This window comes from Falco cherrug, chromosome 19 (assembly GCF_023634085.1).
Source record: "Falco cherrug isolate bFalChe1 chromosome 19, bFalChe1.pri, whole genome shotgun sequence".
Taxonomy (NCBI): Eukaryota; Metazoa; Chordata; class Aves; order Falconiformes; family Falconidae; genus Falco; species Falco cherrug.
In genome coordinates this window covers 413,705-428,339 of record NC_073715.1, presented here as the reverse complement: position 1 = coordinate 428,339, position 14,635 = coordinate 413,705, and the positions used below count along the sequence as shown (strand labels likewise).

General features: G+C 53.0%; 1 protein-coding gene across 1 annotated transcript; it reads left to right on the top strand.

Annotated features, from left to right (window-relative positions):
* The first annotated feature begins 1,829 nt into the window (after positions 1–1,829).
* LOC129734345 (olfactory receptor 14C36-like) lies at positions 1,830–2,765 on the top strand. The gene has a single exon (XM_055697270.1). It carries the CDS (start codon positions 1,830–1,832, stop codon positions 2,763–2,765), a length of 936 nt encoding a protein of 311 aa, XP_055553245.1.
* Positions 2,766–14,635: the final 11,870 nt, after the last annotated feature.

The following is a 14,635-nucleotide window of genomic DNA, read 5'->3' as shown; positions in this document are numbered from 1 at the left end:
TTGGGGCCTGGCTGTCCAGCCAGCTCAAAACCAGCATGGAGAACACCCACCGAAGCCATGAGCAGCCAGTTTCTCCAGGAGAATGCAGTGGGAGATGCAGCCAAAAGGCTTTCCTAAGGTCCAGGTAGACAGCATCCACAGCCTTTCCCTCATCCACTAGGCAGGTCATTTTGTCCCAGCAGGAGATCAGATTCATCACGCAGGACCTGCCTTTCATACATCCATGCTGGCTGGTCCTGACCTCCTGGTTATCCCGAACCTCCCTCCTACCCTTCTTGTAGGTGGGCAGCACTTGACTAACATTCAGCCTTCTTGGACCTCCCCAGTTAGCCAGCACTGTTGAAAGTCACCCCTGTGGTGAGGCAATAGAGAAACAGACCAATGATTTTCAAAGTGTCCCTGCATCACGGGATGTCCATTGTCAAGGACACAATCAAAAGCACAGAGGGGCTGAGCTGGGCTCTGTGAGCGCTGGCAGGGAAGAGCCCTGGGGCCAGAGAAAGAGCTGCTGGCAGGGACAGCTGCAGGCAGCAGAGCCCTGGGCAGGGAGGGGGGGAGATGCTGAGGGGGACCCTGATGCAGGGCAGATAGGGGCACCTCCTGGCCATGGTCTGCCGTGCAGGTGCCTTCCCTGAGCAACACACCTCTGCTCTCCTCTCCCACCCAGCACAGCCTTTAGACCGTTGGTTCCATGTGTTTCAACAGCTCCTGGTCCAGCAGAGCAGCAGAAGGGATGAAGTGCATCTCTCCTGCTGCCACGGTGCCATTTCTCGCTGAGCACAGCCTGAGGGTGACTGCCCTGCACTGCTGCTGTGTGGGAGGTGGTGTGCCGGGCTGGGGAAGGGGAAGGAGTTCCCGCGTGTCCCTTTGTCTCTCTCCTGGCCTTGCTCAGATGCTATTGGCATTGCAGACAGGCTCTCTGGCAAGAGGGGTTTCAGCTGCCGGCTCAGGCGCAGACCTTGTGGGTCCTCCTGTGCAGACATGTCCTCAGCAAGGAGGTGTCCCAGCTTTCCCCTAACCGATGATGCTGTGGGCAATGCAGTCTGTGAGGCTGGGGAAGGAGCTGACTCTCCTGCAAGAACTTGCCATGGTCAAGACACTTGACCACCTACTTCGGGTGTCCACCCAAGATGTATGTGCCTGCCAGGGCACACAGTGAGCCCTCGGTGTCCTTGGATAGCAGTGTGGTGCTGAGCCTTCGGTAAGGGATGAGGCATTCTGTTCTCTGCAGTGGATCCCTCTGCTCTCAGCAGTGCCTGGCTGCTTGTCAGGGTAACATGGCAGTGTGATCACTCTCCATCTAAGAAAGGAGCAATTGCCGGGCAGCTGGGAAGGAGGGGGATGGAGAGAGCAGAGTCCCTGCCTCTGCCCTAAGGCACAGACAGTCCCCTTGCCTCTCAGCACTCACTCTGCTCTCCCTGAGCACAGCACAAAGCCCTCCTGACCTGACTCTGGCCATGGCCGTTGCTCTGCACGGGCAGAGCCGATGCTGACAGGCCCTTCTGCGCTGGGAGCAGTTTGGGCTGAGCCAGTGCAAGGCCAGGATTGGCCCCTGCCCCCACGGTTCCCATGAAGCCCCTGCTGCAGAGCAGGGCTCACTGCTGGGCAGCCAGCGGGCACAGCCCTGCTCCTCACAGCACACTCGGCCAGCACTCAGCACAGCTCCAGCCACGGCTCGGAAGGGAGCTCTCCTAGGAACGGCAGAGGGGGGACATGGGGCACCGGGGGTGCATCTAGGAGAAACGGCTTTCACTTGCCTTAACAGAAGAATTGCCTGACTTGTCACTACTTTTCCTCCTTGAGCAGGTTCCCATGCCCAGAGGCAGCAGATGTCCAACAGCAGCTCCATCTCCCAGTTCCTCCTCCTGGCATTGGCAGACACGCGGGAGCTGCAGCTCTTGCACTTCTGGCTCTCCCTGGGCATCTACCTGGCTGCCCTCATGGCCAATGGCCTCATCATCACTGCCATAGTCTGCGACCACCACCTGCACACCCCCATGTACTTCTTCCTACTCAACCTCTCTCTCATCGACCTGGGCTCCATCTCCACCACTCTCCCCAAAGCCATGGCCAACTCCCTCTGGGACACCAGGGACATCTCCTACTCAGGATGTGCTGCACAGCTCTTCCTGATTGTCTTTTTCCTTTCAGCGGAGTGTTCTCTCCTCACCGTCATGGCCTATGACCGCTACGTGGCCATCTGCCAGCCCCTGCACTACGGGACCCTGCTGGGCAGCAGAGCTTGTGTCCGCATGGCAGCAGCTGCCTGGGCCAGTGGGTTTCTCAATGCTGCGCTGCACACGGCCAATACACTGTCACTGCCGCTCTGCCAAGGCAATGCCCTGGGACAGGTCTTCTGTGAAATCCCACAGATCCTCAAGCTCTCCTGCTCACACACCTACCTCAGGGAAGTGGGGCTTATTGTGGTTAGTTCCTGTTTAGTCTGTGGATGTTTTGTTTTCATTGTGCTGTCCTATGTGCAGATCTTCAGGGCTGTGCTGAGGATCCCCTCTGAGCAGGGACGGCACAAAGCCTTTTCCACGTGCCTCCCTCACCTGGCCGTGGTCTCCCTCTTTCTCAGCACTGCCACGTTTGCCCACCTGAAACCCCGCTCCATCTCCTCCCCATCCCTGGACCTGGTGGTGGCAGTTCTGTACTCGGTGGTGCCTCCAGCAGTGAACCCCCTCATCTACAGCATGAGGAACCAGGAGCTGAAGGACGCACTGAAGAAGCTGATGCAGTCAGGTGTCTCTCAGCAGCACTGAACTGCCTGAATCTCCTCACAAGGCATTTCCTGGTCATCTCTGGAACATCCTGTGCATTTAGCACTTTTAATGTCACAATTGTGTTTCTCCTAGAATGTTTGCATGCACTCCACTTCCTCAAAGGAATGAACCCAGCCTGCCTGACCCAGAGGCTTTTGTACGTTTGCATCCAGGATGGTGCAGCTGGACTCCTGTGTCACATCTCTGTAATTTAAGGGGCTTGTGTAGTGAAGATATCTATCAAGTTCCCCAGAGAGTAAAGCACCAGTGTAGAGCTCAGCTGTGTGAGTGTGCAAAGTTGGGGCAAATAACAGGGTGGGGGCACACGGCAGGGTGTCCTGGTGCAAATCCTTGGGTCACGGTGAAGGAAGCAAGGCAGTAATCGGGTGGGACACAGGGCTCTGCTCAGTGCCATGTTCCCTGGATACCCAGGGGAAGCTGCCCCAGGTGCCCCAAGATGTCCTAAGCATCAGTCGTTTCCTTTGCTTGTTGTACACCCCAGTCGCTACGAGGAACATTTGCTGCATGGTCAGCTCTGTCATCCTTAGTGGCTCAGTGATACCCAACTCCATTGCAACTCTAAATGTAAATGGAGCCACTTTCCTACTGTCACTGGTTACACACAAGTCCCATAGCTCTTGCCACAGTTGGCCACTCAGCCAAGGCTGTGGTCAGACATCTCCAAATAGATCATGTCCTCACGGCTTTGCTTTGACAAATAGTGAAGTAAACCACTGACGGAGATCCCACCAACTGGCCTGGGTCCAGTCTTTCACTCTCGATGTTATCTCAAATAAACCCCAGTTTCTCAGCCTCTCCTTGTCCATAACATGCTCCAGGTCCCAACCATCCTTCTGGCTTCTGCAGGACTTGCTCCAGTCGGTCAGGGTCTTTCTTGTGCGGGGGAGCCCCACTGTGGGCTCAGCAGTCCTGATGTGGTCCTGTGGAGGGTTAACCATGGCCAGCACCCAGCCAGCCACCCAGCTGTTCATCTGCTCCCCTGACTCAACAGGACAAAGGGAGAAAATAAACCAGTGATGCTCCTGGGTCAAGGTACAGGCAGAGAGACTACTTACCGATCCCTGTCATAGCCAAAGATGTGTTGTCTTGCCAAAGATCAATTTCATTCATTGCCAATTAAAACAAGATGTTGATTGTGAGAAACAATGACCAAAACATTGAAGACCATTCCCCAGTTTCTCCCAGGGCTAAATTACTCCATTGATCCCAATTCACCTACACAAGCACACCCTGAGAGGTGTAGGGGGGATGTTGAAGAGGGTTGATGGCACAGGAAACCGCTGCTGCTCCTTCCTCGTCACACTTCTGCCCTGCTCCAGCGTGGGTCCTCTCCATAGACCCTGCTATCTTTGCGGTCAAGGGTATGCATTGTTCATTTCATTCTGTCTTGCTTGTGTCCTTGAAACTCAGAGAATGACAGAGAACGTTGACATTGGAAGGGACCTCTGGAGATCACCCAGGGAAACCCGCTAGGACAGGCACGGCCAGCTGCAGGAGTGGTCTGGAAACTAGGACCATGCGCGGCAATCAGTTAGCTGAGGGGAATGCGCTCGAGCTTGTCTAGACAACAATTAACATGATGAGGCATGCTTGCAGAGCACAGGGGAGTGGGAGATGGATGGCACCAAGCTTGGCGCCAAGGAAAGGTAACACCTTGCGGTTAATTGATGGTAGTTAACCACCAATCAGGGATTGCCTAGTATGCAAGGCTTAGCTTCAAGAACCAATTAGTTTAAAACGCGCAGCTTCTGAAAGTATATAAAAACGCGTGCTTCTGTACAATAAATTGACATTTGCTTGCATCAAGCTGCGTCCTGTCTCTTCATTCGCCGCAAATTGGTGACCCCGACGTGATGCGTTTAAGGATCTAACGTGAAGGGCTCTCGAATCGCCTATCTGAGCGACATGCAACGAATCCCACAGAACTCTGAATGATCTGCTGAAAGGAAGCAGGAGCCGGCCTGAAATCCCTCCGGAGGTGAGAGGTGAGCTGTGGGAAATCCGTAACGGGGAATCAGGCTTCGTCCCCAGAAAGAGACGTATATGGACTCATAAAGGGTCTTCTAGTCAGATCCCGGAGTCCGTGCCTCAGTCTCCTCAAATGGTGACCCCTATGGTGGTGTTCCCAAGCCTTGGAACAATAAGGACGGAACTGGTCTGTACAAAAAGACAGCTTGTGGAAGAGGGCTGCGTTCTGGAGGAGACGTCTTGGCTGAACGATCGTCTTGCTGGCTGGACCAGGCGGACAACCTAAACCCCGAGGATAACACCTGTATTCATCGAGACAGGTGAGCAGCCAAGAAACTTTAGAGACTTTGAAAGAATGAAAGTGTGTACAGACAGCAGCCAATTGTATGATGCTGCCGCGGAGGGGAACTCCGTGTCGGGAATGCATTTAACATCTTGGTGGCAAATTCTGACTACTCTTTGCCAAGTGTGGACTAATTCTACTAGCGGTGCTAAACCAGAGGAAGCTGTAAATTCCACCGACAGCGTGACTCTTCTCAAGACACCGTCAGCGATGGCGATTCTGTCCACACCTCCTCTGCCCCCAAAGCTTCTGTCACTGATTGCAGCGACCCTCACAACACAGGACCAAGCACGGGAACAGGACAACTCGGACAATGATTTTATTGACACTGATAAACCTTTTGATCCAGGTCCTATAGATCTGGAAAAGAGCTAGACCTTTCCCCCATCCCCTTGTCTCTCCTGATGCATTGATTGTATTTTTGGGGAGGGTGAAAGGGAGTGTGAGGGATTGGTGGCAGGAATGCAAGTGGGAATCAGTTCAGTGATGGGTTTGGGGAGTTGCTAGTGCATGTTCAGTATTTTGTCAGACAAATCAACCTGCAGAGTGGCAGCCTGTGCAATACGAGGCTGTTAAAGGGTTAAGCAAAGCAGTGGGGGAAGGGAGGATTTATAATGCATTTGCTATGTCCCTTCTTGAAGTGATGGCAGAGCCTTATACACTCACACTGCATGATTGGAAGTTACTGCTTTGTATGGTACTAACTGATACAGTATATGATGTGGTTATTTGATTTTTGTGAGCTACCTGTAGTGGCCTTGACTGAAAACCTTAATCGGGGAATTGCTGTTAACTATGAGCAGATAGCTGGAGCAATTAACTGTGCCGATTCTGTGACTCAGGCAAGGTATGCCAGGGACAACTGTTTGCAAATGAATGAGATGGCTATTAAAGCAGTCAGGGTGCGGGAGTCTTGCCACAGTCTTGCAGGGTCCTAGAGAGTCACTAACTTTAATACTAACTTGATTGATTGGCTTCAGAATATTTTGCAACAAGTCGAACTTCAGGAAGCTCAAGGGTTGCTTTTAAAACAACTAGCTGTGATAATGTCAATGAAAATTGTAAACGGGCAACTTTCACAATCGCAACCCCAACATGTGTCAAATGATTGTAACGCAGAACTCACAGCAGACTGTAATTCTCAGGCTGAGTTCTGGAATGCAGCATAACACATTTTTGCTTCTCTAATCTCTTCTGTAAGAATAGTACACGCTCTTAACTTGCTTAGTAAATTAGGCTGCTAGCTTGCTAAACAAAGTAATACTAAAAATACGAATTTTTTTTTCTGGCGTATTAACAGATGTTGATTCTGTCCATCATATGTTGCTACAGAACCGAGTTGCTATTGATTTTTATTACTAGCACAGGGACACAAGTGTGAAGACTTTGGTAGGATGTGTTACGTGAATCTGAGTGACCACTGTGAATTAATTTACAAAAGTATACAAAACTCAAAAGCCTTAAAACAAAGATCTGCAGCAGAGCCAGGGGTGGGATGCCGTTGGTCTCTTCTCACGGCTGGGAAACTTTGGGCCATGACTCAAAAGTATTACAGGATTTATTATAATTATCTTTAACCACCTTATTGATGTTTGCCTTACGTCTCCCATACCTTTTTTTCCTGTATTCAGTGTTTAGTTGATTGTAACATAAATCAGGTCATGGTCACCCAGCTACACACAACCTTTGCCTTGTCGCAATTAACAAGCAAAAAAAAGGAGGATAGAGAATGTCTGAAGAGAGAGGTAGGAGAGGAAAATGAGAATATTTGACCTAACAAGAGATGAGAGAACAGCTGGGTATTGTGAAGGAGACTAGGAAAGATAAACATGGTTATTTAGTGTTTAATAGGTGTCTGCATACTTGTAGTGATATAGAGCTAAGTAACTACATGAACAATTTCTGCCCTGAGCCTGGTGGAGCATACAGCTGTGGTTTGTGTCCGGGCTCAGAGATGTAAATAGGGGCTTCTCTGTTATGGTAAAAGTGTTTCTCTTTGCATAAAAAAAGAGAGGGAATGAGGGGAATGACCCCAGAGGTATGTTCAGAGAAGGCATGCGATGTTTCGAACTTTTTGACTGAACCAGTTCTTGTATGGTGTGCCCGTCCGTCTATGTATAATGTTAATCCAAAAGAAGCTGATATTGTTTACACTTTGAATGTCGATAATTGTCTTTCTGTAGATGCTAATGCAGTAGGAGGCTATGATGGGAACGTGTCGCAGCGGTTCTTCTCTTATCCAGAGTAACAGCAGGGAAAGCATTAAAGAGTTAAATCACCTTGTTTGGTAGTCAGTTAAGAATGTGAGTCAAAATTGCCACTGCTTTTTGTTGTTTGTTCAGGGACATGGCTGTGAGGATTTTGATGGTATGCGCTGTGTGGATTTTAGGCGCCCCATTGCAGCAACATGTTAACAAAATCTGAGAAAATTTCAGCCTTTTTTTGGCATCCATTCACTCAATTGGCAGTATTGTTTGTTTGCTATTGCCTTGGTCGCTGTCATGTTTGCAAGGGCCCTGCAGAACATGGCAAACCTGGTACTAGCTGTTCAAAAACAAAAAGGGGAAAGTGTAAAACTGTACGGAACAAAGACAGTGGGTTATTTTGACATTGATAATATGTCTTAGTTGGTTTTTTATTTGTTCTATTACTTGTGCCATGTTTTTGCTCCGTTTCAGGGGTTCTTTTGTGCAACAGGAAGGGGGAGATGCAGGAGCGGTCTGGAAACTAGGACCATGCGCGGCAATCAGTTAGCTGAGGGGAATGTGCTCGAGCTTGTCTAGACAACAATTAACATGATGAGGCATGTTTACAGAGCACAGGGGAGTGGGAGACTGATGGCACCAAGCTTGGCGCCAAGGAAAGGTAACACCTTGCGGTTAATTGATGGTAGTTAACCACCAATCAGGGATTGCCTAGTATGCAAGGCTTAGCTTCCAGAACCAATTAGTTTAAAACGTGCAGCCAGCTCAAGCCGGTTGTACAAGGCCTTGGCTCGGTAGCTTTGGAATATGTCAAGGGGTGAACATTCCATAACCACTCTTGGCAACTACCTGCAGTGGTTGAACATCCTCAGTTCAAAAAGTGTAACCTTGGCTCGCATGGAATGCTGCATACATTAATAAGACTCTCAGAGCCTTTTCTTCTCCAGACTGAACAGTTGTAGATCTCTCACCCTGTCTTCCTGGGAGCCACGTTCCAGTCCCTTCAAGAAGCTTGGTGGCCTTTTGCAGAACTTTAGTAGGTCAACAACTCCCTTGCTCTGGGAAGCCCAGCCCTGGACACGGCACGCCAGATGTGGCCTCAGCAGTGCTGAGAGGAGGGGAAGGGTCACCTCCCCCCATCAGCCAGCGATGCTTTTCCTAATGCAGCCCAGGGGGCCGTTGGCCTTTGCCATGAGGGTGCATCGATGGCTCCTGCTCAGCTGCTTGTCCTCTGGCACTCAAAGGTCCTTCTCTGCAGAGCTGCTCTCTGGCCAGCCTGCCACCAGCAGGATAGCCCCAGGAGGGCTGGATCACGGGCTGGCCTCCCCCAGGGGCTTGCTCAGAACCAGCAGCAGCATCCTGCCCATCCTGAAGATGAGCTTCAGCTCTGGCACAGGCCGCAGGGTGCTACAGAGTCACCTGGGAGAGCAAAGCCCTCTCCTGCCAGGGCTGCGCAGCCCAGGCCTGTTGCCCTCTGGCCTCGGGGACTGCAGCCCTTGCTCTCGTGGTGGGAACGTCCTTCATCCTTCTGCTGCCCCCTGCCACCCGCTCCAGCATCCTCTGCTGGGCAGCAAACCCCTCCCACACAAGGGCTCCCATCCCTGGGTACCGGTGTCCGTGTGACAAGCCTGCCCTTGGCCCTGGTGCCACCCCTGAGGTGCTGCAGCCCACATGGGCCCCAGAGCCCACCGCCTGGGGCGCGGGCTGCAGGAGCCCGCAGTGCCACCACAGAGCTGTGACATCAGTGGCGTAAGCGCTGAGGAGGGGCAGGGCAGCTCCCACGCCTTTGGTAGGGGATGGAGACACAAGGTCTGTGGGGGAGACCTACGGGAAAGATGAGGGGAGGGGGACGCTCTGTGCGATTTCAGGGCAGCTCAGATACATGGAGCTCTTGTATTGGACAGGCAATGAGGTTGGGTGAGAGCTTGAGTGTGGATCAAAGGGGAGAGCAGCCAGGGTGGCACTGAGGGAGGAATTAGTTGTGGTTTGACACTGGCCAGCACGCAAATGCCCAGCATCTGTTGCTCACTGACCCCTTACATGCCCAGCGTGATGGGGGAGAGGATCAGAAGAAAACTCACAGGTCAGGAAAATAACAGTTCAACAGGAGAAGCAAAAGCTTTGTGTGCAAGGAGAGCAACATGAGCAATTCGCTCACTCCTTGCCATGGGCAGCAGGGGTTCAGCCATCTCCAGAAAAGCTGCTCTTCAGCAATCTGTCAGTGACACGGGAAGACAAATACCATGATCACAAATGTCCTCTTTTCATCCTCCTTTCCCTGAGCTGTTATTGATGAGCACAACGTCCTGGGATATGCAATATCCCTGTGGTCACTGGGGGTCAGCTGCCCAAGCTCCTTGCATCCCCCCAGTCTCCTTGTAGCGCAGGCAGAGTGTGAGAAAGAGAAGCCTTGGTGATTACTCTGCAGCGGTGACCAAAACACTGGTGTGTGGTCAGCGCTGCCTTAGGAAGAGATGCAAAGCACAGCACCAGAAGGGCTGCTGTGAAGAAAATGCACTCCATGCCAGCCCGAGCCAGGACAGAGCGACAGGTCATACAGTCAGGGTGAGGCATGAACAATGTCTTCTTGAAATGACCTGAGGAAACCTGTGGATCACAGAGCCTGTCTCTTCTGGGGGAATCAGTCTCCTTGGTGATCACTGCACAGGTAAGCAAGGATGCCAGGAGCCCAGGTCTTTGTGGGAGAGTCCCCCAGACCAACCAGGCCACCCACTCTGATGCTCATCTGCACCTGGGTCTCCCCAAAGACAACAATCTGCTCAGGGATTTGAAGACCAGTGCCACCTTGCTTCTAGTAGTGTGCAGTTGTGGTGTCCCTGATGCCCAGGCATGTGTGGATGGAGAGCAGCAGAGCACAGCCCAGGACAGGAGGGAAGGAGAACCTGGCCTGCTGAGGACACTAGCAGGTGGGATCCCATGGGGGCAGGGCTCTGAGAGCATCCCTAGGCCTTCCTGGCCCTGACCAGCCTCACCTGGGGCCTCCACCCAAAGCTTTGTCCATGGCTTCGGGAGCCCATTGAAGCCAGGCAGGAGATTCAGCCCCAGCACAACCTGTGCTGTAGGTGTGCGGGTCTCCAGGCACAACCACAGGAACAGCCTGGCCTGTCTATGGACCTTGTTGGTTCTGAATTTCAGGCTCACTTCCCAGCTTCATTCTGAATGGGGTGGCCAATGAAATGACTCCATGGCCCTCCAAGTCCTGGGGACATTCTGCTGCCTCCCTTCCTTCCTGAACTCCCTCCCACATACACACCTTCCTTGCTGTAATGGCTTGTCACTGGCCAAAAGCCCAGCAGCCACCCAGCCGCTTCCTCCCCTCTTCCCTCCCCAGTCAAGGCCAAAATATTAACACAGCGGTCTACATGTGGTGTTATGAGTGATGATAACGTGGAAAAAATAATTTCCCTCACTCTCTTGGCAAGGCACCTCTTCATTCGCTCCAGGGCACGGCTGGCTGCCTCTGCTACCAGGTCACGGGCTGGGATTGTGTTTTGCCTTCTGTCCCCCAGCACCACCAGGGCCTTTTCTGCACAGACACTGCCCAGCCAGGCAGGTCCCAGGCCCTGCAGCTGCAGGGTGTTAGTCCACCCGAGGGAGGTGCAGGCTCTGCCCTTGGTCCTTCCTGCATCTGTGCAGCTCCTGACAGGGCGGCCACCCCACCTGCCAGGGTTCCCCTCCATGGCATCCCTAGGGCACAGGGATGGTCCTCTCAGTTTGGTGCCACCGACAGACACTGTGAGAGTTGCCTCCACTGGATTATCTTTACAGCTCTTAAACTGTAAGCAGGAGAGTCCCCTGTGGTGCCCACACTGCCCCAGTATGTCCCAGTGGCCTCCAGGTGGGGTGTGAGCCCTTCCCCACTGCTCTCTCAGCCTGACCATCCAGCTGGTGTTTTACTCATCTCTTTCTGTTTGCACCCAGAGTGTCATGGCATCGCTTGGGTAGAACAACGCTGAGGGAGACCATGGCCAGAGTTTTGTAAAGCTGAGGGAAATGACATCCACTGTGGAGCTCCTCACGCACAACTGCAGGCTGTCAGGTTTGCGAGGTAGATGGCAAATCTCATAAGCAGTCATAAGCCATCACAGTGAGAAGAAAACACTCTGCTGAAATGAAAAAGAGAATCAGTAAGTGCTGGGCAGCAAATCTTCAGTAAGAGATGGCTCTGGTCGTACAGAAAACTGAGCATGGCTTTGGGGAGAATGGTGGGGATGGAGCCCAGGTCGAGGAGGTAGAGGTTATGAGGATGAAGCACATGGGGGTGTGGAGGAGGTGATTGCACAGTACAGTGGTGACGATGAGGCTGTTGGCCATGAGGGCAGCCAGGGAGATGCCCAGGAGAGCCAGAAGTGCATGACCTGCAGCTCCCGCGTGTCTGCCAATGCCAGGAGGAGGAACTGGGTTAAGGAGTCGCCACTTGGCATCTGGTGCCTCCGGGCATAGAGATTGTCTGAGAGGGAAAAGGGTTAGGCAAGACTTTGCTGAGCAAAACCTAACATATTTCTCAGAGGAACCCCACTGAAAAGGCCTCTCTGCTTTCCCGAAGACCTTTACTAGATCTCTCATGAGTTGGTTTTTGCTGAGGGTGCTCCAGGGAGTAGGAGACTCTGCTGTGGGCTCTGCAGGAGTCAGTCCTTCCCTACAGCAGTAGCGAAATAGGAACGTGGCGTGATCTAGGATTAAATACACTCAGGGCATCAAAGGGCTTCACAGCATTGCCACCCCGTGTTCACCCAACTATGGAGCGGAGTTGAGGGGATTTTTCTCGGTGTATTTTGTTCCGGTTGCCCCACCACAGCTGAGGAGTGGTTTTGGCACTGCCATTCCTGCTGCACTCCAGGTGCCATCAGGTGGGCCCTGAGAGGCAAAGAGACAGTCCCTTTGTGCGGACTGAGGACAGCCAGTCTGTCCACCCGCCCTGGTTTCAGCTGCCCTGTGCTGGCAGCTCCTTGACCTGCAGGACTATCACCCCCAGTGCTTCCCAGAGAAGGAACTGGACGCTGCTGAGAGCAGAGGCATCCAGTTTCCAAGTACCGATCTGCAAACTCCTCGTGCTGCCTCATCATACCTGAGAAGGATCTCCGCTCTGCCCCTGCAGCCAGGGACACAGAGGGCACATTGCAGCTGCCTGTGCACAGCTACCCAGCAGCATTCCTGGGGTGTCTTCTCCATGGGGCTCCCTGATCACACAGCGATGCCACCGGAGAGTTGTGCCCTTCTGGAGCGCAGCCTGCAGCCACCCAGCTCCTGAAGGTGGGCTGTCCTGAAGTGAGAGGTGTCTCTTTTGGACTTCTGGGAGCTTAGGTATCAGGAGGCGATTGGGAGACCTTACTGCCATAGGCTAACCTGTATGGCAAGACCCCTCAGGCTGGTCTCTCAAGTGCTTCTGAGTCCCACGCCGCATCCAAGTTGAGTGATAAGAGCACGAGGAGCAGAGACAGAAGGGGGGAAGATGGACAAACGCTGCAGCGCTGCTACCAGTGGAGGCAGGATGGGGCAGCTGGGAGGGTATTTGGTGATTTCTCCCCTTCTGGGGTGAGGCCACGGAGAAGGCGACCGAGCCCATGGCTCTAAGTGCAGAGGCTATGCTGATGGTAAAGAAGAGCAGGGGCTTTCTCCAGGGAAGGTGCCTGCCCTGCAGGGGATGGCAGGGAGATGCCTGAATCCCCCCTCCCACAGTGTTTCTGGGAGCAGCTCCCTCTTGCTGCCTGCCCACGTCTCTGCTGCCTGGAGCTGTCCCTGCCAGGAGCTGCTTCTCTGGCCCCATGCCTCCGAGCTACTCAGGACTCACATAGCCATCCCACCCGCTCTGTGCTCAGCTCTGCCCTTCTGCACCCTCCTGGCAGCACGGCACTGCCCAGGGCCATCCTGGTGTGTGCAGGGCCAAAGGAGCAGCTCAGAAAAGTGCTAACGAGAGCTGGGTTCTCAGTGCCTGCTCCAAACCAGCAACATGAATTCTAGTCTCCCACCACCCACTCGGCCCAGCCGGCCTTGGGCACCCCTTGTTCCACACACAGCAACTTCACACCCCTGCAGCTGTGCCTGGGAGCAGAGAGCCGCCATGCCTTCTCCCCTGATGGTGTGGCAAGGAAGCCCTCCTCTGGAGCATCTCCTTCTCCTCTGCATTACAGAAACTCTGAGAGTCTTCCTGACACATCCCGTCAACTGTCAGATGTACCCGATTGAAGAGGTCCATCCAGGAATTGCAGAGGATGTGGAAGGAGGGCCATGGATCCTGCAAAGGGTATAGGGATGCTGCCCAGTTACGTAGGGATGTGTCAGGAGGGACAAAGTGTGGCTGGATCTGAACATGGCACGGGACTCAAAGAAGAAGGAGAAGAAGGACTGGTCTAGGCATGTCACTTAGAGAATGAAGGACAAATTAAATGTGCACCCCCAACAAACACAACTGGCAAACCAGTAACAACAGACATGGGGAACCTGAACATGAGTAAGTCTGTGGGACCTGACTAGATGAATGCCTGAGTCCTGAGGGAGCTGGCTGATGGAGTCGCCAAGCCACCCTCCATGCTATTGGAAATGTCAAGTCACTCAGGTGAAGTTCTTGGTGACTAGAAAAAGAGAGACATTGCACGCATCCTTCAAAAGGGTAGAAAGAGGAACCCTGGGAGCTGGCCACCTGTCAGCATCAGCTCCGTGCCTGGGAAGATCATGGAAAAGATCCTCCTAGAAGCTGTGCTAAGGCCGACGGTGAACAGGGAGGTAATTCAGCACAGCCAGCATGGCTTCAACAAGGACAACAATTGCCTGAGCAACCTAGTTGTCGTCCATGACCTTCTCTGACACAAGGATTGGGTTTACAGGCTTGTAGTTCTCCAGATCCTCCTTCCTGCCCATCTTGCAGGTGGGCACCACTTTGACTAACCCCCAGTCTTCTGGGGCCTCCCCAGTTAGCCAGCACCGTTGATTATCATCCCTGTGCTGAGGCAGTTGAGGAACAGACCAATGATTTTCACAGTGTTCCTGGATCACAGGTACCATTGCCAAGGACACATTCCAAAGCACTTTGTCCTTCCTGGACATGAGGTTCAGCTGCACCAAAGGTCCTCTGGGGCTTTGGGGAGAGTGGTGGAGATGGAACACGGGTCGAGGAGGGAGAGGTTGAGGAGGAAGAAATACATGCGGGTGTTGAGGTGATGACGGCAGTGATGACGAGGCTGTTGGTTATGAGGGCAGCCAGGTCGGTGCTGTCGTGGTTTAACCCTGGCCGGCAACCAAGCACCACGCAGTCACTTGCTCACCCCTCCCTCACCCAGAGGGATCGGGATGAAAATTGGGAAGGAATGTAAAAC